The sequence below is a fragment of the Trachemys scripta genome, chromosome 1 (genome assembly GCF_013100865.1).
Source record: "Trachemys scripta elegans isolate TJP31775 chromosome 1, CAS_Tse_1.0, whole genome shotgun sequence".
Lineage (NCBI taxonomy): Eukaryota > Metazoa > Chordata > Testudines > Emydidae > Trachemys > Trachemys scripta.
Genome location: NC_048298.1, coordinates 74,086,764 through 74,109,231, shown reverse-complemented (window position 1 = coordinate 74,109,231; position 22,468 = coordinate 74,086,764). Strand labels below are relative to the sequence as shown.

General features: G+C 40.6%; 1 protein-coding gene across 5 annotated transcripts in view; it reads left to right on the top strand.

Annotated features, from left to right (window-relative positions):
- SLC6A15 (solute carrier family 6 member 15) overlaps nucleotides 1-22,468 on the top strand; it is a 51,140-nt gene that overhangs the window by 8,996 nt on the left and 19,676 nt on the right. For 4 of the 5 annotated variants that reach the window (XM_034772287.1, XM_034772271.1, XM_034772279.1 and 1 more), the window contains 3 exons: nucleotides 12,414-12,896; nucleotides 20,794-20,951; nucleotides 21,363-21,489. In XM_034772287.1, coding sequence (XP_034628178.1) covers nucleotides 12,608-12,896; nucleotides 20,794-20,951; nucleotides 21,363-21,489 — 574 coding nt within the window. In that variant the 5' untranslated portion in view covers nucleotides 12,414-12,607. Of the gene's footprint in view, nucleotides 1-3,890; nucleotides 3,932-12,413; nucleotides 12,897-20,793; nucleotides 20,952-21,362; nucleotides 21,490-22,468 lie in introns of those variants that run through there. The other variant, XM_034772303.1, reaches the window with a different exon arrangement.

Sequence of the window (22,468 nt, the reverse complement as noted above, 5' to 3'; positions counted from 1 at the left end):
AGGTTGTGACTTTGTATACAGTGAAGCTAAGACAATTAAGGAGTACATTCAAGCTTAAATTCCCCATTGAAGTTATTAATATTGATTTGGTCATTAACAAAATCACAGTAATGTGAGAGGTCCAGTGGTTATGTTACTAGCTTAGGAGTTAGGAGACCTAGGTTCAATTCCCTGCTCTTCCTCAGACTTCCCGTGTGACCTTGGGCAAGTCACTTGGGCCCAGACCCTCAAAGGTACTTAGGCATTCCTCCACTCAGCATTGCAATGACTAACCTCTAGGCAGCCTGCTGCCTAGGGGAATTTTCAGCCTGAAGCTAGGCACTCAACCTCCCCATACAATGCATGGGGAGAGTCAGGTGCCTAAAAAAGGGATCATCTGAGACTAGAAAGCTGAGCTGGGAGCTGCCTAAGATAGCCAGGAGTAAAATGCTTAGAAGAGGGGCTTAGGCACCTAAGTGTCTGATCTGGTTCATGCCTCCCTGTGCTAGGGATCCTCAGCCATGAACCCTCTTCTGGAGTTCGGCCACTTCAATAGCCAATGCTCTAGCAGCTGAAACCATCTCCCTGCCTCCAGTTCATGCTTGATACCTCTCAGTTGTCCTACATTTCCTTGAGTCTCTGGCTGTCTTTTGAGTGGGTGCTGTGCTGCCCCCTCCATCTATGAATGGCCTGCATCTGGCTCTCCTGCTGTGGGGTCTGACAGTATCAGGTCTTGGGCATATTCAGAGATCGGGCCCCGCTGCTGAGAAAGGCATTTCCCTGCATAGTTTGAGAATTCTGCTTCAGGGCTTTAGCATCTCTGTGCCTCAGTTCCCCATCTTAAAAAAGATAATAATAATAGTACACGCTACCTCACAAGGGTGTTGTGAGGATAAATACATTAAAGACTGTGAGGTGCTCAGATACTCTGGTGATGGGGGGAGGGGGTCATATAAGTAACTAATGTAGATAAAATCTAAGCAGGTTACTTTCTTTTCTGAATCTAGACTTATTGGGTATGTCTATACAGCCTGCAGCAACAAGGTCCCAGGCCAGGTCGATCGACTCAGTGTTGTGGGGCTCATGCTTGCACTCTAAAAATCGCTATTTAGCCAATGTTTTGAAGGTACAGCTTGGGCTGGTGCTCGGGCTCTGAGGCCCACACCCTCAAGGGCCCACCTCTTGGCTTCAGAGCCTAGGCTTCAGCTTAACCACAGCACCTACACAGCTATTTTTAGCAAAGTAGCGTGAGCCCTGTGAGCCTGAGTCTGTCAACCTGAGCTGGGAGTCTTGCTGCCATGGGATGTGTAGACATACCCATTATGCCTTGATTGTAGTAAATAATAAAGCTCCCACTGTCTTCTCCGGGAGAAAGATTGGGCCCATAGTTTGGACAATGCAAGTGTCAACATGATTCTCTTGGTTTTGATATTGAAAGAAAAGGCAACATTTTAATTTAACCAGTTTAAAACGTGTCTAAGAGATGATAATCATTAGTCAGTTGCTAGCTGGGTATTGTTTTAATTTAGAAGGCTTGCTTATAAATGATTGGTGAGGGGATTTCCAAAGAATTCTGATTGTGCTACATCAGATTATTAATTACTATTAACATGTTCCTATTTGTGTATTTTGTTCTAAAATATTTTTAACTGGGTCACACATCACCTATACCAGCAATTTCCATTCTGTTATGTTCTCTGAGACATCAAAGGGGCACTTGTCCAGTCGATTTAAGACCAAATTTAGATTTTTAAAAACAGGGATTTACACAGCAAAAGGGCGAAAAAAGGTTTCCGTGGTTTTCTGTTGCTGTTAAATTCCAAAGCAAAATTTCGTTCCCCATTTAAAAAAAAAATCCTCTATTATAGTGTTTCCAAGCTAAACGATGCAACAACAGCCTGTGTATGAGAATGGCCATGTAAAACTGACTAGAAACAAAAATTAAACTGACAAGTTTATTTTCATTGTCCAGATCAAGTGTAGCAATAAAAAAGTTAAACAAACAGCATTAATGATGTGAAAATTAGGTTTTAGATATCCTTTCAGTGGTAAGGTATTATTAATAGTAGACCCACTGCTTTTTAAAAATATACAAGATTTTTAATTGTCCCTTTAAACTTGCACTGAGTTGAAATATTTTTATAGCAAGTTTTATATTAGAACTAAAGTTTGCTTTTTATTTATTTATTTATTTTTTTGCTTTTAAACTGCACTGTGAAAACTGTTTTGTTGTCAGTTAGTATCTTGTAAGCCTTCAAGAAACTACAGAGGTTGCTACAAGACAAATCTGGGGTTATGAAGTGAATGTCCTATTAGGAAAACCTTAAAATGATGAACATATTTAAGGCTTGATTTTGTCCTAAATCTATAAATGTGTAACTCCAGGCTATGGACTAATTAATATAGTAGGAGGTAGGAGCTGGTGGAGTAGGCCCCATAGTCCAGCAACACCACAAAGCCTTTCACTAACAATGATTTCCCCCCCAAGACTTTATTCTTGTGGTTTGTGTCACATAGATTTTTGGAAGCAAATAATCAGTCAGTAAGAAGGGAGTAAAACAACAACCTCAACTTGTGGTTGAAACCCAACCATATAGCAACTGTGTGTGACACTGCAAGTTACTTTTATAGAGTGTCCTAGATGTTCTCTAACGGGGCCTCAAGTCCGAAGCCCTGCCACAGTACTTTACCCTTTGCACCTGTAGGTCTGAGCAAGGCATTAACACACTGCTTGCCAATGCTCAGTTAGCTCTTCTGCATTTGGCCAGATGGGGGTTCCCTCAGCTTTCATGCAATGATGTGGAGCTGATGCTATTTTGTTTACGCTCCAAAAAATTCTTATTCCCAAATCTGCATTTTTGGTAGTATGTACCCCAAAAGCAATGTGGTTTGGTGAAGGATTTAAAATGGTTACAGGGAAATGCTGAGTCTATTATAGTACCTTGTGTTGGAACGTCATTAGCTCCTAACTACATTTGTAATGGTATTATTAGTGGGGAACTGTTTTCCCCTCTTAATGTTAGATAACAGAAGTAGAGTGGACACATAAGTGACATGGTCTAAATCAGTCAGTACTATATGACTTCATCAGCCTGCTTAGAAGGTAGCCAGGAATGGGCCCAATATGGCAACACAGCAGATTATCTGGCAGTAATACCAAACTCAGGAGTTCACTACTTGGAAGATAAAACCAAAAATAACCCTGTGAGATTTATTTCCAATATATAATGCAAACACAGTCCATTTCTAGAGTAGGCACCCCTAGGGTGCCACCTGGAACTGGGATACCACTGAGCCCTCTGACCCACCAGCCTGGGCTCTCTCGCTCACACTGTGTTGCTGTGACAAGTTGCAAAGCCCTCCAAGCCTGCACTTTCACCAGCATTCACACAGATAGGGACACACCCAGCTGCACTCACACACAGGCTCTCTAACCACCAGCCTAGCCAGTAGCGGATTTATTATGGCGCCGGGCACCAGGCCCACACTCTAGGGGGGCTCCGGCCAGGCCCACTCTTCTCCGCCTTCCGCTCTCTCCTGCGGGGGGCAGAAGCTTAGTGCTGCTGGCACTGAGGCTCCTGCTGCAGTAGGGCAGCCAAGCTCCCCCTCCCCTGCCTCTTCTCACAGCCTGTTGCATTCCCACCCTCCCCCTCCGTGCCGCCAATCAGCTGTTTGCCGATCAGCTGTTTGCTGGCAGGAGGGAGGGGGAAAAGCGGTGCCGCAGCATGCTCACCGCTGGGGAGAGGAGGCAGAGAAGAGGTGGGGGCGGGGCCTTGGGGAAGGGGGTGGAATGAGCATACCTACTCTGTGACTGCAGAGCTGCGCAGCCCGGCTGAAAAAAGAAGGTGTTACTCAGCTCCCTGGACTTTGCAGCTGGACACCACCATCTGGGTCCTAGTGCTTGTTGAGCTCCCTTCTGTGTGCTGGGAGCCATCCTTCATTTTGTACAACAGTGAGTGCCCGCGGTGGGGCAAGCAGGGCAAGGGGACAGAGGCAGTGGGGAAGGAAGGGGGTGGGATGGGGAGGAGATGGAGTGCTGGGGAAGGGGCATGGGATGGGGAAGAGAAGGGAATAGGGTAAGGATCAGCAGCCTTTGGCATGCGGCCCACCAGGGTAAGCCCCCTGGCGGGCTGAGCCTGTTTGTTTACCTGCTGCGTCCGTAGGTTCGGCCGATCACGGCTCCCACTGGCTGCGGTTTGCCGCTCCAGGCCAATGGGGGCTGCAGGGATCGGCGCAGGCCGAGGGATAGGCTGGCCGCAGCTTCTCGCAACCCCCATTGGCCTGGAGTGGTGAACCGCGGCCAGTGGGAGCCACGATTGGCCAAACCTGTGGACGCGGCAAGAAAAACAAACTGGCCCAGCCCGCCAGGGGGTTTACCCTGGCGTGCCGCGTGCCGAAAAGGTTTCTGATCCCTGGGATAGGGAAATGGGGGCCCAGCATGAGGATCCCCTTGGCAGCAGCTGGGGCTCCCCTGTTAAACAGGCCCATCAAACCCTCACCCTGATACCCCACCTCCCCTGCATCTGTACCACCCCGATGAGCCCCCCCTAGATACCCTCCCTACTGATCCCTAACTACCTACACTTAGATCCGCACCCAAATGAACCCCACCTCCCCTGCACTCAGACTCCCCCTATCCCCCGCTGAGCTCCAACCACTTTCACTTGGTCCCCCCTACAGACCCTATTGCACCTGGTACCTCCCTGTGCATCCAGATACCCCACTGAGCTGCCTGCACCCAGACTGTCCCCCACAGAACCCTCTTACCCCCATCTGAATACCCCCACACTAAGTCCCTCTGCACTTGGATCCTGCTGCCGGGCTGAGCCTCCCTGCCCACATCTGGTGTGCCTGGCGCAAAAGGGGCAGGGCCCCAGTGTGTTTCTGTGGCAGGCATGGCCCTTGTGCTGTGTCAGGGTCAGGTTCAGCCTCACTGCCAAGTCCCTGTCCCAAGGGGCCGGGGGAGGCTGCGGGGTATTCTCCCACCTCCATGCAGCCAGTGGCCTGTGCTCCCCACTGCCATGGTGGAGCTTCCACATTTATTTATTGTAAAAAAAAATATTCAGAATTTAAAAATATTATGCACAGAATTTGATGCAGAATTCTCTCAGGAATATGGGGTGCTGTACAGCTGTGATGTTGGGACTATGAAGGGGGTGCTGGACAGTAGGGGATCTGTGGGTGGGGGAGCTGGGCAGGGGGTATGGTGTGCAGGGTGCTATGCAGTTGTGGTGGGAGGTCAGCGGGAGGGGTATCTAGGAAGGGGGTGCTGGGCATAGGGATCTGTGGGGGAAGTCTCTGGGTGAGGGGGTGCTGGGCAGGGCACTGGGCAGGGGGGCAGCGTGGAAGGGGCATGCTGGCAGCACAGGGCTGGGCGGTCAGTGTGCATCTAGTAGTTGTGGGTTTGTAAACAGTGCCCTTGTGCTGGGCTGAGTGGGGCCACTCCCGCTGCGCTGCACCTCATTGTCGCCTACCAGCCCCTCGCTCTGTGGACCGCCTCCCATCACATGCCCTATTTCTGCAATGGAGGCCCAAAAATATGTTTGGCGCCGAGCCCACAAAAAGTGAATCTGGCCCTGCCTAGGACCCCAGAGCGGTACCATCCTTCCTTGGTCAAATCTGGCCAGTATATGGGTTTAACACCTGGTCCGCCTCTCCCTCAATATGAAGAGGACCATACACACTTGTGGTAACCAAACTGAGATTTTTCGCCAGACACCTTAGTCAAATACACACTGGTTTGGATTAAAACATAAAATAAGTTCATTAACTACAAAGGATAGATTTTAAGTGATTATAAGGGATACCAAACAGATAAAAGCATATTATCTAGCAAATAAACAAAAACACAACCTAGGCTTAATATATTAAAGAGATTGGATATGAGTAGCAAATTCTCTCCCTAAATGTTGAAACAAGCAGGCTGCAGAGATTCTTAAGGGACTAGTTGCACTTGCTTGCAGCTCAAAAACCCCAGGTGTTCCTTTCACAGGCTTGAAATCACTTTTAGCCTGGGTCCAGCACTTCTCCTGAGTTCAGTCCTTGTTCCTCGGGTGCTTTCAAGAGTCTCTTTGGGGTGGGGAGTCGGTGAAGACCCTCGTTGATGTCACTCCCATCGCTTAAATAGCTTTTGCAACTGGTGGGAACCCTTTGTATTTACGCTTCCTTCCCACGCCAGTCAGTGGAAAATCATTGGTATTCCAAGATGGAGTCCAGTACCAGGTGACCTGGTCACCTGTCCCTGTGGGGTCCTGGCAGCCATGAGTCAGAGGCTGTTTACAGTGTCCCCAGGAGGGCTCCAAGGTGGGAGATAAACTTTTCCTAAGGCCTATCATTTTTCCTAATGGTTCATTAACTTGAATGGGTACTTCCCAGCCAGAACATCTAGACTGAGTGCATTATGCCTAGTGGGCATTCCCCATGTTTAAACACATTTGTAATAGATACATAGACGATATTCCTAATTTCAGATACAAAAATGACACATGCATACACATAGGATAATCATATTCAGTAAATCATAACCTTTCCAAAGATATCTCACATAAAATCTATCTTGCATAAAATACATCATAGTTATGCCATAATCATATCATAAAGGTATCACTGTCAAGAATATGGGGTGCAGTGTTACAGCACTTACACATGCATTACAGTACCATCCCAAGGAAACTTAAAGGAAAATACCCTAGGGGTGGGATGGGTAACACCATGTTCCCTGTTTGTCCATCAGGAGTCACATTTTGTATTTTGCCATATTACTACATCCTAATCAGTAACCAACCCACTCCAAGTAAACAGAAGGCCTGTGTTACACAGGAGGTCAGACTAGATGATCACAATGTTCCCTTCTGGCCTTAGAATCTAGTAAAACTCATGTCAGAGTGCTTAGTAGTTTTGGCTACATCCAGGACTCCAGATAATAAAGCCCAACATTTAGTACAACATACAGGTTCTTTGTATTCAGCCTTATGAAAATCACTGGTTTAAAGTATTCTTTGTTTTATTTGACTATTTTAGGGACAGGGTCTGTCTTCTATTCCAGCAGTTCTCAAACTTTAGCAAACCGAAGACCCCCATTTTGATTTAAAACAGACAGAACAGAATGGAAATGGCTCATACAAAATGTGAAGGGGTGGTAGCATTTCCTTACAAATGCCTATTGTCTCAGATAAGTAAAGAGAAAAGACACCCCATCTTTTTTGTTGCGGCATGTTATTGCTGGTTGTCATATGCCTTTCGCTTTAGGGACTTGCTACAATACATATCACATTATGCTGCAACTTTCTCTGTTTTTATTGGGAACCTAACTGCTTGATGAAAGAAAATCTAACTTGACAGAGGGTCCAGGACATGAGTTACCATAATATTTGCCCTATTGTGACAAGTAACATTCTTGGCATATGTTCTTTCCTAAATGATCCATTCTGGAATAAATCACATAAATCGTTGGGGGTAATCTGATTTTTCTTTAGAAAATTAGTTATGTCGCATATAATGCTCTGTCCATTTGCTTAAATGGACAGCAAGGCGCTGAGGAAATGAGGTAGCAATTCAGGTTGTTTTATAAAGGGAAGAAATAATGCATAGTTTACAATGAGATATACGGGGTGAACATGAAATTATAGAAGGGCAAAAGTGGCTGGCAATTTGATCATATTGATCTTTGATTGAACATAGCATATATGAAAAAAGCATTCCCATTACTATATGTATAAGAGCTGAAAAGCAAGAAATAATAATAATAAAAAAAGAAGTAGCAGAAGCTAGGACTTGTCATAATTCCTGTATACCCCAACAGTGCATAGAAATACTTCAGATACTTCAGAAATGAACATTTATGAATTTTCCTCTTCAGATTTGTTCCTTAAAATTAAAAGTTTTTGAGAGATTAATTTAAATTATAGGCTAATTTATATGGCGCCAAGATAGTGAGGCTGGGAATTATTTTGCTTTCATTACAAGATGATAGTTAAACATATGGTCATGATCTAATTTTAGAGGATATTGAATGAGGTTACATATTAGGCAAAAATTTCCCAAAAGGCTTATGAGGTAAGGAAAATCTAATCTGGGAACCTGTAGAAGCTACAAGCATCTGAGAATTCAGAACATTTTGAATACGACATGTTGGTCATTCAGTGAAGTAGTGAAATGGACTAGAAGGGGCAATTATACTTAGCACTGTTTTTGTTATTTTTAATTTCACTTCCATACAGTTGCCAGAGGTTTTTGAAAATAATTCTATTCTAGTTTTTTAATCTTTGGGAAAGATTGCTTGTTCCATCATTCACATTTATTTCTAGAAGAAATTACTCTTATAGGTTACATTTTAAAATTGAAAGTCTTCTTTAAGAAGTCTATTTCATTCTCTGGAAGCTTAAAATATAGTTCAAGGGTATACTACTGAAAAATCAGTGGAAACACCTATGTCTCTAATGATTATGGTTGTGACTTCAATGGGACGACTCATGTACTTAAAATGTTATTATTATTCATTATTTATATCCTGAGAGCACCTAAAGATTCCAGTCATGGTTGGGACCCCTTTGTGCTAGGCACTGTACACACAATAGAATAGAACAGCATTTCTCAAATGGAGGTCTGCGGATACCTGAGGGGTCTGCGAGGGTACTCCAGGGGCCCCACTGATCAACTCTTCCTCCTTCCTCCTAAACACTTTCTGCATGCTGGGGAACAGTAGTTCAGCAGTGTGCAGGAGGTGCTGGGAAGGAGGGGAAGGAGTGGGGACAGGGCGCGCTCAGAGGAGGGGGTGGAATCATGTTCGGGGGCACTGATCAACTCCTTCCCCTCCCTCTGAATGCCTCCTGTGTGCCGCTGAACAGTTGTTCCCCAGCATGCAGGAGGCGTTGAGAGGGAGGGGGAGGAGAGGGGATGAGGTGCGCTTGGGGGAGGGAATGGAAAAAGGCAGGGAAGAGGAGGGGGAGCGGTGGAGCAGGGGTGGGAAGAGGCCTTGGGGGAAGGGGTGGGGTGGAGTGGGGGGGCAGGGCCTGGGGCTGAGCAGGAGGCTTGGGGGTCCATGAAAATTTTAAAAATCAAAATGGGGGTCTTTGGGTTGCTAAAGTTTGGAATAACCACTGGAACAGAAGTCACACCCTGTTCCTAAAAGGCAAGATAAACAAACATACAGAGATAAACAACAAAAAGTATGATACTATTTCTTCTCATTTTTCCTTTTATATAACACCCCCACTCTCCCACCAACCTCTGCTGTGTTCGCTGCTAGTTCATTACGTGGTTAAGTACTTTTCAGAATTGGCGCCTCAGTAGGCCCCATTTCTAGTTCAACACATGCCAGAATGCCCCTTAACTTAAAGTGTGGAAAAAATTCTACTCAGCAGTCACCCCATGTACAGTTTTTGTCACCCGTTTGCAGATTATTTCTGCCAAAGTAGAAATTAAAGGGGTAATGTGGCTTGTACATGGGAGCCAATTTCAGACCTGGAGGCATACATACACCAATGGTATCTTCAAGACCCTGCTCCAGGATACTCCTCTGGGGCATGTGATCCAGAAGGCCTGCAGAGCAACCTTGCTGCCACTTTTAGGGAGACCAAAATAGGAGTAGAAAACTTTTGTTTTGTGCATGGGAGACTGGTGGGTGCCTTATCAGGATGTGAAACTTGGAATACAGAGTAATATATTCATTAATGCTAATTTAAAAGGGCATTTTGAGACTAATTTATAGTCTACAGTATCCTCTAGAGACTTGAAAACAAATACTCTTTATTCTCCCTTTTTCTACTTAACAAGTGTTTATTTTATGTTTTTCTACCAAGGCAAGCATACAAATAGGTTTTGTTTATTTCTCTTCCAATGCATGGGCTTTGTTACATAATCTATGATAAAAGTAAATATGCGCACGTCATTGGCAATGCTGCTTTGTACCATAGTAGCAAACAGATATGTACGACCCGTTCTTGTTTTACCTCTTTAAGAGTCAACATCCGTTCAGTAGGTTCATCTCAGGTAGCAAAGCAGGCAGTGCACACATTGACCTAGATTCATTGAGAAACTGCATTTTCTAATGCTGCTGAAGTGAGCTTTGGATTTCTATTGCTGCATTTATTTCCCTTGGTCCACTCTTTTGCATTCACAAGCCTATATGAATTGTCAGTTACAGTTAGTAGTGTTGTGTGTTGCCTTTATACTAACATGGCAAGTACAGTTATGAGTGCATTGGGTCTAATATTATTCAGCTGTTATTAAAAAAAAACCTTTTTATCTACATGGGAACTTGTTCTTAAAAAAAGATCTAATCATCCAGTCAGGATGACCATATTAGAGGAAGAGAAACAATCACAAACAGGCAGGACTCATGGAAGAGGTGGAGATATGTGCTAATGTGCTCATCCCTCCTCTCCTGAAGCATGCAGGAGCCCTCCTACATTTTGGACTCCATGGATGAAGAGGGATGGGAAATTTCTGATGGGCAGGAGATGAGACACCTGGGTCATACCATTTTCCATGGCATTATCTCCCTCAAATCTTGCAGGCTTTCCCCACTCAAGATGATAGCACTTACATTGACAGTGAATCCAGCTCTGTTTCTGCAAACACTCCTCTTGATTAGCTGCAGGCTGAGGTCTGGGGCAAAATAACTCCCTTCATTGCTGTCATCTGGCATTAAGACTACAGTGGAGCCCTACCACTAGAGGCCAGATGCTGCTACAGAAACTCTGACGTCCAAAGGCTAGAGGAGTTTTCATGCATCATATAAAACATGATTCCCCATCAATTGGGACTTCAAGATTAGGCTTTTTGGGTAAATTTACTTACTTCAGAGGGTCTGCACTAAGCTCTTCACATCACTTAAGCCTGAATTATAAGACCTCTGTTAGGGGTTTAAATTGTCCAGATGGCTTCATACCAATCCTCTGCAGTAGGCTGAACTTCACCCTATGAGAATAGTGAAAAATTCCTTCCAAAGCACTTCCCCAGAAATCGGATAGCTACTCAGATATATCTACAATACTTTATGAGCAGTTGCAAGCAAGCCCAAATGTCTTTTTAAATGGCTTATTGTGTTAAAAGAAAGCATAATTATATATACTTTTTATGTCTGTGCTAAAATATATATGTTCAAAAGGGAAGGGTTTTTAAAAACACAGGTTGTCAGACATTTCAGCCTATGTTCAGATATCCTCTTTTTCCAAAATAATTGTATCTAAAGCACCGTTTCAGCTCACTCTAAAGAAATGGAAAGCCCTACCTTGAAAATGTGTGTTGGGGGCTCTTACATTTCTTGTGCTATATAGTTATGCACACAATATAGGCTGTCCACACTATTAAAGCAACAGCACTTCTCTGTATATTAAATTTGAAAATCTTACTGATGTCTGAGTTTCAGGAAACAATTTCAGAAAATTTAGGCTGCCCCCTTTAAGATTTTTAATAAATAAATTCCAGAAAAAAAAATAAAAAAAATAATTTCAGGTTTTTAGCCACAAGTCAAATAGAAATTCTGAACTGAGATTTTTAATTTTATTTTACACATGTAAACTGGATAGCCCCCACTCTGTTGCTGGACTTCTGCCTGCATTAGCTGCAGCTCATTCCTTTGTTGTTTTGTTTTTATCAGGGGGTGCTTGGCTTTAAGTTTAAAGAATGTTAAGTGTATCTAGCCCCCTGGCTCACACTCCGTCCTCTAAACTCCCTTGTGAAACTCCTTGTTAGCTGTTTCTAATGGGTGCTAACGGGCTTAGGGATTAAAGCCTCATTAAGAAGCTCTCAGCCTTGCCTAGCAGGCCGCTAGGCTTAGAACACACACGGTCAGCTCACCGTCTCCCAAACAAAGAGACCACACGGTATATTTCAATCAAGCAGCAAGCACACCACAAACACACACACTATAGACAACCAACTTACCCCAAGGGTCACATAATCGCTCCTCCTTCACCTGGAGAACTCCCTTGCAAAACTCCCCTGTTAGCCGCTCCTGTTCGCTAGCTCCTCTGGTTGCTTAGGAGCAGGCTTTTGAAAGCCCGTGGTTAAGGTTGATGGGTGCTAAAGGACTTATGGAATCAAAGCCTCGTTAAGAAGTTCTCAGCCTTGCCTAGCAGGCTGCTAGACTCAGCACACACATGCTAGTTCTTAATAATTGAGTGAAACATATTTTAAAGGGATGCTTGAAATCTGAAAGGTAGAGTCAAGTGGATTATCATAACTTAATGTAAATCAGAATTTGGACCTCCACATATTGATGGTATCTCTCTGACATTTTATTTATAAGGAGAAGAATATAACTATCATTATAGTCTATAGGCAAATTAAAACAACCATCCAAAAGATGAGTTAGGAGTTTTCTTGTAACCTAATGTGAAAATAAACTGAAATAGATAAATGAGCAAATAACTTTCCTAATTACATTTTCTTGTATAATTTAATAATTTATTCTTCTTTAAATTTCACAGGTATATATAGTTCAAACATTTAGAACCAGAAGTCTTCTTTCTCCTGAACACTCTGTATGAAGGACTAATCTGACATCCTCTTCAGTCTAGCTGTTCAGTGAATTACCAATATTTTTGGTTTAGCCAAAGGAAAGCTTTCTTTGTCAGCCTGCCTGAACTGAACCTGACCCACTTACACCTTTTCTTTATTGCAAATGCCTAAGAACAGCAAGGTGGTAAAAAGAGAACTAGATGATGAGGTTATCGAGTCAGTTAAGGATCTTCTCTCTAATGAAGACTCTGCAGATGATGCCTTTAAGAAGAGTGAACTGCTGGTTGATGATCAAGAACATAAAGATGTAGATGTTGAAGAGGGGTCAGATGTAGAAGATGAAAGACCAGCCTGGAACAGCAAACTTCAGTATATTCTGGCACAAGTTGGATTTTCTGTAGGGTTGGGAAATGTGTGGCGATTCCCATATCTGTGTCAGAAAAATGGTGGAGGTAAGGGTCGGTTTTTACTAACTTGCCTTGCTGATTTCATTGTAAAAACCAGATAAATTTCTCCAGAGTCTCAAATTTATCTTTTAATTTTGGCAAGTGTTTCTGAGAAGAAAGCACCCCATCTTTATTTTAGAGAGACAAATCTGCTGAAGGAAGCAGTACATTATTCTGATAAGCTTCTTTGGCCTTGTGTTTTGTGGTAGAATTTCCCTGTTCATGTAACTGTTTTATTTTAACTTAAATATTTGCTAAGCAAGGTCCTCTCATTTGTTATTTTCGTGGGCAGATTGTGGTATGTGAAATAGTTAGGGCCTGATTCTCAGTCAGGCTAGGCCTCTTTACATCAGTCAGGCAGTGTAAAGGGGCATTAAAATGGACTTAAATGTAATGCACACTCACTTTAAGGACCAAATGAAGACTTAGCATAACTGAGCGTCAGGTCCTTTTTAATTAGATCACTACTTCCTAGATAGTTTGATCATGATCAGTTCTTTGCCAGAACAAAATATTATGGGAATGTAATGGAGTTTCTATAGGTAATGAAGAACTTTAATCATACAGTGTATAATATGAGACTAAAAGGAGTTAATCTAGATGTTAGAAGAACATACTGTGCTAGGATATAAAATTGCTTCACTTTTTCTTAATACCTTTCACATAAAAAAGAAACCACATCAAATTGCATATTACTTGTCTGTTTATACATGTCTTGGATACATTGTGAGGCTCGAGTTGGGGCCTTCCTTCAAGATATGCAACAATAGCCTATTAATCCACACCCTGGTATGGCTGACTGCTCAGCTGAGTTGAGAAAGAATCTGTCCATATTTGCTGAACAAAAAATGAGAAGGTTCTAGAGAATTGAAAACAAACAAGAACTTTTATTCATGGTGGACATTTAGGGTCAGATCCTTCAAAATGTACAGACTGGGGCAACGGATGCCATTAAAGGCTACAGAATCAGGCCTAAAATAGTTATTTGAATTCCAACCTGTGGTCACAATGGCCCACATTCCATAGCTGCATAGCTCTCATTCATTTCAAACAATGGAAGAGTTTCCACCCTTCATTTAACTTTAATTTGTACCTTTATTCTGGAGCTAGAACCATTAAATTGTTGGGTCCCTGTGGAATCTGACTCATTTCCTTGTCTCTGTGCTAAATAGGAAGTTCTGATTGAGAAAGTGGAAATTGGATATAGTGTTCTTGAAAGCCATATATTCTTTCTGTTTAAGGGCTGTTTGTAGGCAGTATATGGGTAGGGTAGGGCTGATCCTGTATCCTTATTGGCAAACAAACAAGTTAAACTAATTCACATTCAGTAAAGGAGTGGACATTTTCTGCACCCATTTCAGTTTCCAAAGGGTATCGAGATGCAGTCCCATGCAGAGTGCTTTACAATAGTCTGTTTATCAAACTTATAGTTATTTTGTGAAGCTTTGATTAGTGCTAGTCAATTATGAATTTTGCAAACTCATTGCTTAATTCTGTGAACCAGCAGCACCAGTCTATCAGCTGCTTTCCTTAGAGCAAGGAAAGATTGTTTTGATATGGTCAGACATCTTTACAAGTACTGTGTCAGCTTGTGCTTGCCAAATTAATCCAGATGAAACACAAATTAACAATACAAATCTGGGATTGTGCTGTGGTCTGGGAAAATAAATCTACAGTGGTTGACATTAAGAGCTCAATATTTGTCCTTCCGAAGTGAATGCAGTATCATGGTATCTCCTATTCTAAGTATAGGTAGTTGTTATGTTTATTGCAGGTGCTGGGCCAGTGAATACATGGCTTAACAGTGCCTACTGCAGTCTGTTTTCTTTACTTATTTTATATCATTTTGAAGACAAGGTTAACTTCTGACTAGTAGAGAAGAATGAGAAATGTATTGATCTGTTTCCTGGTGATTTAAGATAACAATAAAGCACGATGGGGAGACTTTGATATAAATGGATACTCAAACATAGGTTTTGTTTCTTCTCTTTTTGCACACTCCAGATTTTAAGACTGTTCAATCTATTTTGCATTGCAATTAGAGTGCTTTTGCATAAATTTCACAAAGCCTGTTTGAAATGTCTTTGTCAGAACTGCTCTACAAACTTGCACTGAGATCACTTGATTAAAGTATCTGCATGAGTTCTGATTATATAGCAAGGCACCTTCATGTAGATTTTCCAATAGAACAGCTTTTTCGATATGATAATATTTATTGACCTACAAACTTTAGTCTAATCCAAACTTTTGTTCTTTAACTGGGCGATGGGACTTGGGTGCCTCCAAACACTTTTCCCTTCTCTGGTTTCAGATCTCCCTATTCAGTTTGACTCCCTAGTTTACTAGTTCTCTCTCTCTGACTTTGGGGTTTGAGACCTTTTTTTGCTTGCTCCCTCTTTGCGCTCTTCCATAGAAGCTTATTGGTATTTTGATTCATATTTAGCATCGGACATATTGTTGACATACAGAGCACACCATGTTATCCACACATTGGTATGGAGACAGTTCTTATAATGTTTGTTTTTCATTATAGTCTGAAGAAAGAAAGAAAATGGAAATTGGTTGGGGGGAGTGATATCAAGGTTACAGGGATAAAATAATGTCAGTGTCAATTAAGGACACCTTACTTACTGTGACCAGGGTCGTAGTGGGGAGCCAGCTATGGTCACTCATTTAGGGTGACCTGCAAAGAATGGGGCAGACAATCCCCATAAAGCTGGTGGACTTTCCAATACTTAGATTTATCAACCCAGCATAAAACAGCTTCTTTATTACCTTACTGGTTACTCAGAAGTCCAAACAACACAGTTCCCCTTAGGCCTCCATTCAGGTACCCATGATGAAAATTTCTGAAAAACCTTATTTCATCATATAAAAAGAAAGGTTCTACCAATCCCAAAAGATCGGACACATTACCTCACAGGTTAATGAATGTTTCAGATCTTACCCAAATACACGCTACAGCTAATTCTTATTAGCTAAACTAAAATTTATTAAAAAACAAAAGAGAGGGAGTATGGTTAAAAGATCACTATACATACAGATGTAGAGTTAAATTGATTGAGGTTCAGATTCATAGACGAGACGGTGAACTTTGTAGTTGCAAAGAGTTCTTTCAGGAATAGTTCATAGGTTATTGTTCAATGTCCAAATCTCATATTCAGGGTGTACCAGCATAACTGAGACCTCAGTCTTGGGACTCAAACTTCCCCTGATGAAGCCTAAGCAGATCTGAGAAGATAGAATCAGGGCCCAAGGATCTTTTATACAATTTCATGTCTTTTGACAAGTTAGAATTCCTCGGGGAACAAAACGTAATTAGGGTGACTTTGAAGGAGGTCCATCACCGCTACTTAGCTATATGAATTAACATAAGGCCATTTGCTTGTTCCTCCACCATTCACAGTACATTTCAAAGAGAGATGAATACTGAGATATCTATCTCCCCTTGTAAGTATTCTCACACCTATTATCAAACTGTCTGTACTGGCCTAGCTTGATTATCACTTCGAAAGTTTTTTTTCTCTTAATTAATTGGCCTCTCAGAGTTGGTAAGACAACTCCCACCTGTTTATGCTCTCTGTATGTGTGTATATATATCTCCTCAATATATGTTCCATTCTATATGCATCTGAAGAAGTGGGCTGTAGTCCACGAAAGCTTATGCTCTAATAAATTTGTTAGTCTCTAAGGTGCCACAAGTACTCCTGTTCTTCTTTTTGCGGATACAGACTAACACGGCTGTTACTCTGAAACCTGAGATATCCTGTGTTTACAATTCATTTAAATGATAGGATGTTCTTTTGACCTCTGAATTATCAGAATACAGCATAGACAGGTACTGTTGATTACGTCGTTGACCCTAATCATACATATGTAAATACACAAAAACACAAACATTATCTGACCACATGTCTTCTGAGAGTTATTTATTTTGCAGGATGTTTAACCCTTTCTAGCCATGCATCACACTTTCATAAAGAATGATGGTGTAAATGATGTCTAACCAAGATTTGCAATACTGGCTCACTAGGCAGACTTCATAGGACTTGCTGAGTCATATACTCACATTAGGAACTCCACAAAATACAGATCTAGGAAACTCTTAAATATCGTCAACAGTATTTTTCTACCTGGAGTGCTTTTGGAGTTGATTATTTCCATGCACATATTTGACCGTGATACATTTTATTTAATCACACATTTTTTATATTACAGTTCACAGCTTTCTCTAAAGTGCTGAGTCATGCACAGCTTTAATCCAAGCATTCTGAAATTGATAGTTTGGGATGTCAGGTCAGAAAATATGACAATAACATCATATTACTATAGATAATTTTATTAGAGTACAAATATATTTTATATACAGATCTGAACTATAAAGCTATATTAACACATATTTTAATGTTACAACTTGCAGCTTCAAAAGGAAAATAGGCATAGAAAGTGAAATCTGGACATTAATCCTTATACGTTAAATTCTAAAACTTTATTTTGAATATACATATTTGAACATACATCATTAAGTCTGGGCCAAATACTTAGAGCTATGCAGAATATCTGAGGCTTGATCTTGTGACGTGCTAAAGATTCTCAACTCCTTTCGACTGACAGTGGTAATTAAACAGCTCTCAAGGTTCCACTCACTGCATTCAGTCCAACAAGTAATGGCAAACCAGACCTTTTTCTCCCTAGGGGAAATACCAGCAAAATCAATTGCTTAAAATTTTCATCTTGATACCAAGAACAACTAATACAGATTACCTATTCTGCTAATATTAAGTATATTTACGATAATCATATCCTGAAGCATGCGAAACACATTCATGTCCCATGGGAGTTGTATGTGTTTATTAGTAGCTTGATCGGGCTTCAGTTGCCATGAAGGTGAATTTTAAGCTCTTGATTTTCCTAGCATTTAGCATGTCAATCCTTTCTGTATTCCTGTTGAGCTAAAGAGTAGGAAGAGCAAGTAATGATGAGGAAGCTGATAAGTATAAGCAGCAGCAGGAAAGCTATAGAGTCTACTTCATCATTACTTGTTGAAATGCCTGTACTGACGGGAAACACATCAGGGGCTGTTAATGGGGTAGCCTGTATTTTCAAACTGAAATATCAGCAGATTGAACAGTATAGGTTGTGAACTGATAACACAAAAAGGAAGCTGTCATTTCTGAGAATTATGAAAAAAATAAATGCTGAAATTTTAGTGATCAGTAATTCAAACCCACAGTTCCATTGACTAATCTTACTAAAATAAAGTACAAATTAGACACTCTTTAGGTTTCCAAGTCTGAGTACAGATGGATTCATTAATGAATTCTTGATCAATAACCTGTAATAGATGGTTTCAAGTTATCACATGTGACTATAAGAGTTTCTCTCAAGTTCAACTTTACAAATTCTAGTTTGAACTGTATTATTGAGTGTGAGAACTTATGAGCGTGCTGCAATGAAGTATATTGAAGTATATTGCAAGTTTAATTCTCATTCCATTAAAACTAATTGCTCAAGGCTAGTTTCAACCCTAAACATAGCATTACTAGCTGTAACTGAACAAATTAAGACTGTGAAAGATCACTTGAGTGAAACATTTAGTAGTTTTTAATACCTATGTGTGTGTGTGTGCATATGTGTATGCAAAATTAATATTCTTACAGGAGTAAACAAACCAATTTAGAATATATAATCCAGTAGGACACTAAACTGCAATATTAGATAGTCTACCTCGATTTATTGTAACTCGCATAAATTTAGACATTTAAGATGTGCTGGCTCACATCTTTGGCTGCCAGACCAATGATTCCTGATGCTGAGTATACAGAAAGCAGGTGACAAAGTTTTGGACCAAATCCTACTCAAAGTAATGCCAAAACTCATATTGGTTTCAATGGGACCAGAATCAGATACTTAATATTTAGAGAAAAAAATGTCAGCAGCAATAATTTAAATAAATCTGAAAATATACTTTTTAGATTTATCAGCACATACCAGCAGTGAGTGACAGAAAGAAGGTCCTGTTAAAAGTGACCTAACTGTATGAGCCAGGGTATCATACATAAAATGCTGCATCTGTGATTTGACAGAAAAATATTTTTAAGATATAGAACAGAACTCTTGCATGAAAATACAGAAACATACCAAACTGTGACACTCAAGGGCTATCTTGAAAGTTGGCATGTAGAGCCACTTTTACCTATGTAGTGTGCTAATTTAGGATGCAATTAGTAAATATGGCCAAATGTTGCCCAAATTGAATAGGAATTATCCTCATTTGTCATGTACGCTACAACACCCATGTGCCAAGTTTTCATGCATTGGAAAGAATGCTTTCATATAATTCCAATTTGTGACAGTGAGAGGATGACACTGCAAGAAGCTGAAACAAAACATATTTGTTCTGATTCTATGCTGACTAGGGTGACCAGATAGTAAGTGTGCAAAATTAGGATGGGGTGAAGGGTAATAGGCACCTATATAAGACAAAGCCCTGAATATCAGGACTGTTCCTCTAAAATCGGGACATCTGGAACACCCTGATGCTGACCTACACCTGTGCACTGAAAGTAACAGAGTTGCACAGGGTATAAAACAATGCAGAATTATGCCAGGGTAAATTTGGCCCATTGGTTTAATTGATAAATCTTCCAACCTACAACTGGTCTACAAAAGGGCCCCAATTCAGCACAGGAATTAAATATGTGCTTAACTTTAGAGCCTTGTGGTTAAGCTTGTAGATTGGGGTGCTGAAGACATGGGTTCAGGTCTTGCTCTAGTACAGACATCCTGGGTAACATTAGTCAGTTAAGTCTGGTTTTTAAAGTTATTTAAGCACTGCTCCACTCACCAATAGAAGGCACAAGAAATTTAGACAGCTAAGTCTTATTTTCAAAAGTGACTTAGGAACTTAGGAGCCTAAATCTCACTGCAAGTTTTTTGCAACATCACACAATTCCTGTATAGGTCAAAAATGTCCACTTTTGCTGCTCTGATAGCAGTTAACACACACAGTGTCTGAAGGTAGGTTGATTTAGCATGTGATTACATCACTACTACTCTGATGAGTGTGGTTATATGCACACAAAATCTAGCACAATCAAGTAGCCAGGTCAGAGAGCACTCACTCCTTGGCAAGGTTTGGCTCGAAATGATATGCACTTACTTAACAGAAAATGCATTGTAAACATAAGATTTCATGGCTTTTCAAATTTTAAAAGATTCATGGGCATTTTCCAATGAATACTACACTATCTGTATGATGGAAAACCATTTCTACAAGTGACAGGCAGAGATTAAAACTGGAAGGGTATCAGCTGCTTTAATAGAATCATAGAACTATGGGGCTGAAAGGGACAGTGAGCGATCATCTTGTCTATCCCCAGACTTTTTTTCCTGCTGATAATAGTTCACCTAATAGCTCAACTTAATTAATTATTCTTGTTACAGTTGGTATGGCAATACCCATTTTTCATGTTCTCTGTGTATATATATCTTCCTACTGTATTTTCCACTGCATGCATCCGATGAAGTGGGGTTTAGCCCATAAAGCTTATGCTCAAATAAATTTGTTAGTCTTTAAGGTGCCACAAGTATTCCTTGTTCTTTTTGCTGATACAGACTAACACAGCTACCACTCTGAAACCTGTAATTTATCTAAATATTCTTTAATCTGTTCTTTCCCTATTCTGGTCGGTAATCTTTTTCACTTGTTAATATTGTGTTAAGCATCTAGTCACAATTAATCTTTTTAATGGAGACTGAAGGGAAAAAACACACACACATTAAAGACTTCAGCCACTTGTGGTCATCCATTATTTGTTTTCCTTTCAGAAATTTATACCTGCCCCGACTTAGAAGACTCTTCCTCATCCTAATAGTGATTGATGTCCTCTTGTTTTCATAGGTGCATATCTTGTGCCATATTTAATTTTGCTGATGATAATAGGGATTCCACTTTTTTTCCTGGAGCTTTCTGTGGGCCAGAGAATCCGACGAGGAAGCATTGGTGTATGGAATTACATCAGCCCCACGCTTGGTGGAATTGGATTTGCAAGCTGTGTAGTAAGTTTGTAATTTACATAGTTTGATGTTCTCCAGAGCATCACAATGAAATACATTGGGACTTTCTGCTCAGTTTTAACCAAAGGTTAATAATTTTTGTCCTAGCACCAGGGCCAATTTACAATGTTTACAAAATCTGTAAAACTCATATTGTAATATATAAAAATATTAGTCTTTTGGGAGAAAGAGTCTGCTAAAATATTAGCAAGATATGCAGGATAAACACAGAAAAAAACAAGAATTTGGAAAATATTGGACTTTTAAATATATCCACAAGGGCCAAATCACAGAGCTGTTATTCATTCCTTACTCAATTTTAGGTAGTGCAAGATTTAGCTTGTTTTATTTACTTTAACTTAAGATATGCAGTTGTTCAATAAAACTTTTAAAATATCTTGTTTTATCCTTCAGGTATGTTTCTTTGTGGCCCTCTACTACAATGTGATCATTGGATGGAGTTTGTTTTACTTTTCTCAGTCGTTTCAGCACCCCTTGCCATGGGATCAGTGTCCTTTGGTGAAAAATATTTCTCATACATGTAAGTCTTGGATATATTCTTTTTTTTTTACAGTCACTTTGGGCCTGATGCAAAATCCACTGAAGTCAAGGGCAGTCTTTGCACTGATTTCAATAGGCTTTGAGTCAGACCCTATATTTGGCTATTGCCATTTAAAAAAAACAACAACTTTTTTTTAGGGCTGTCATGATTAATTTTTTTAATCACATGATTAATCGCAGTGTTAAACAATAATAGAATACCATTTATTTAAATATTTTTGGATGTTTTCTACATTTTCAAATATATTGATTTCAATTACAACACAGAATACAAAACGTACATGCTCACTTTATATTTATTTTTATTACAATTATTTGCACTGTAAAAAACCAACAGAAATAGTATTTTTCAATTCACTTAATACAAGTACTGTACTGCAATCTCTTTATCATAAAAGTTGAACTTACAAACATAGAGTTATGTACAAAACAAATAACTGCATTCAAAAATAAAACAATGTAAACCTTTAGAACCTACAAGTCCACTCAGTACTATTTCTTGTTCAGCCAATCGCTCAGACAAACAAGTTTGGTTACAATTTGCAGGAGATAATGCTACCCGTTTCTTGTTTACAATGTCACCTAAAAGGGAGAACAGGCGTTCACATGGCACTGTTGTAACCAGAGTCACAAGATATTTATGTGCCAGATACGCTAAAGATTCATATGTCCCTTCATGCTTCAACCACCGTTCCAGAGGACATGTGTCCATGCATCCATGCTGATGATGGGTTCTGCTCAATAACGATCCAAAGCAGAGTGGACCGATGCATGTTCATTTTCATCATCTGAGTCAGATGCCACCAACAAAAGGTTGATTTTCTTTTTTAGTGGTTCGGGTTCTGTAGTTTCCGCATCAGAGTGTTGCGCTTTTAAGATTTCTAAAAGCATGCTCCACACCTCGTCCCTCTCAGATTTTGGAATGCACTTCAGATTCTTAAATCTTGGGTCGAGTGCTA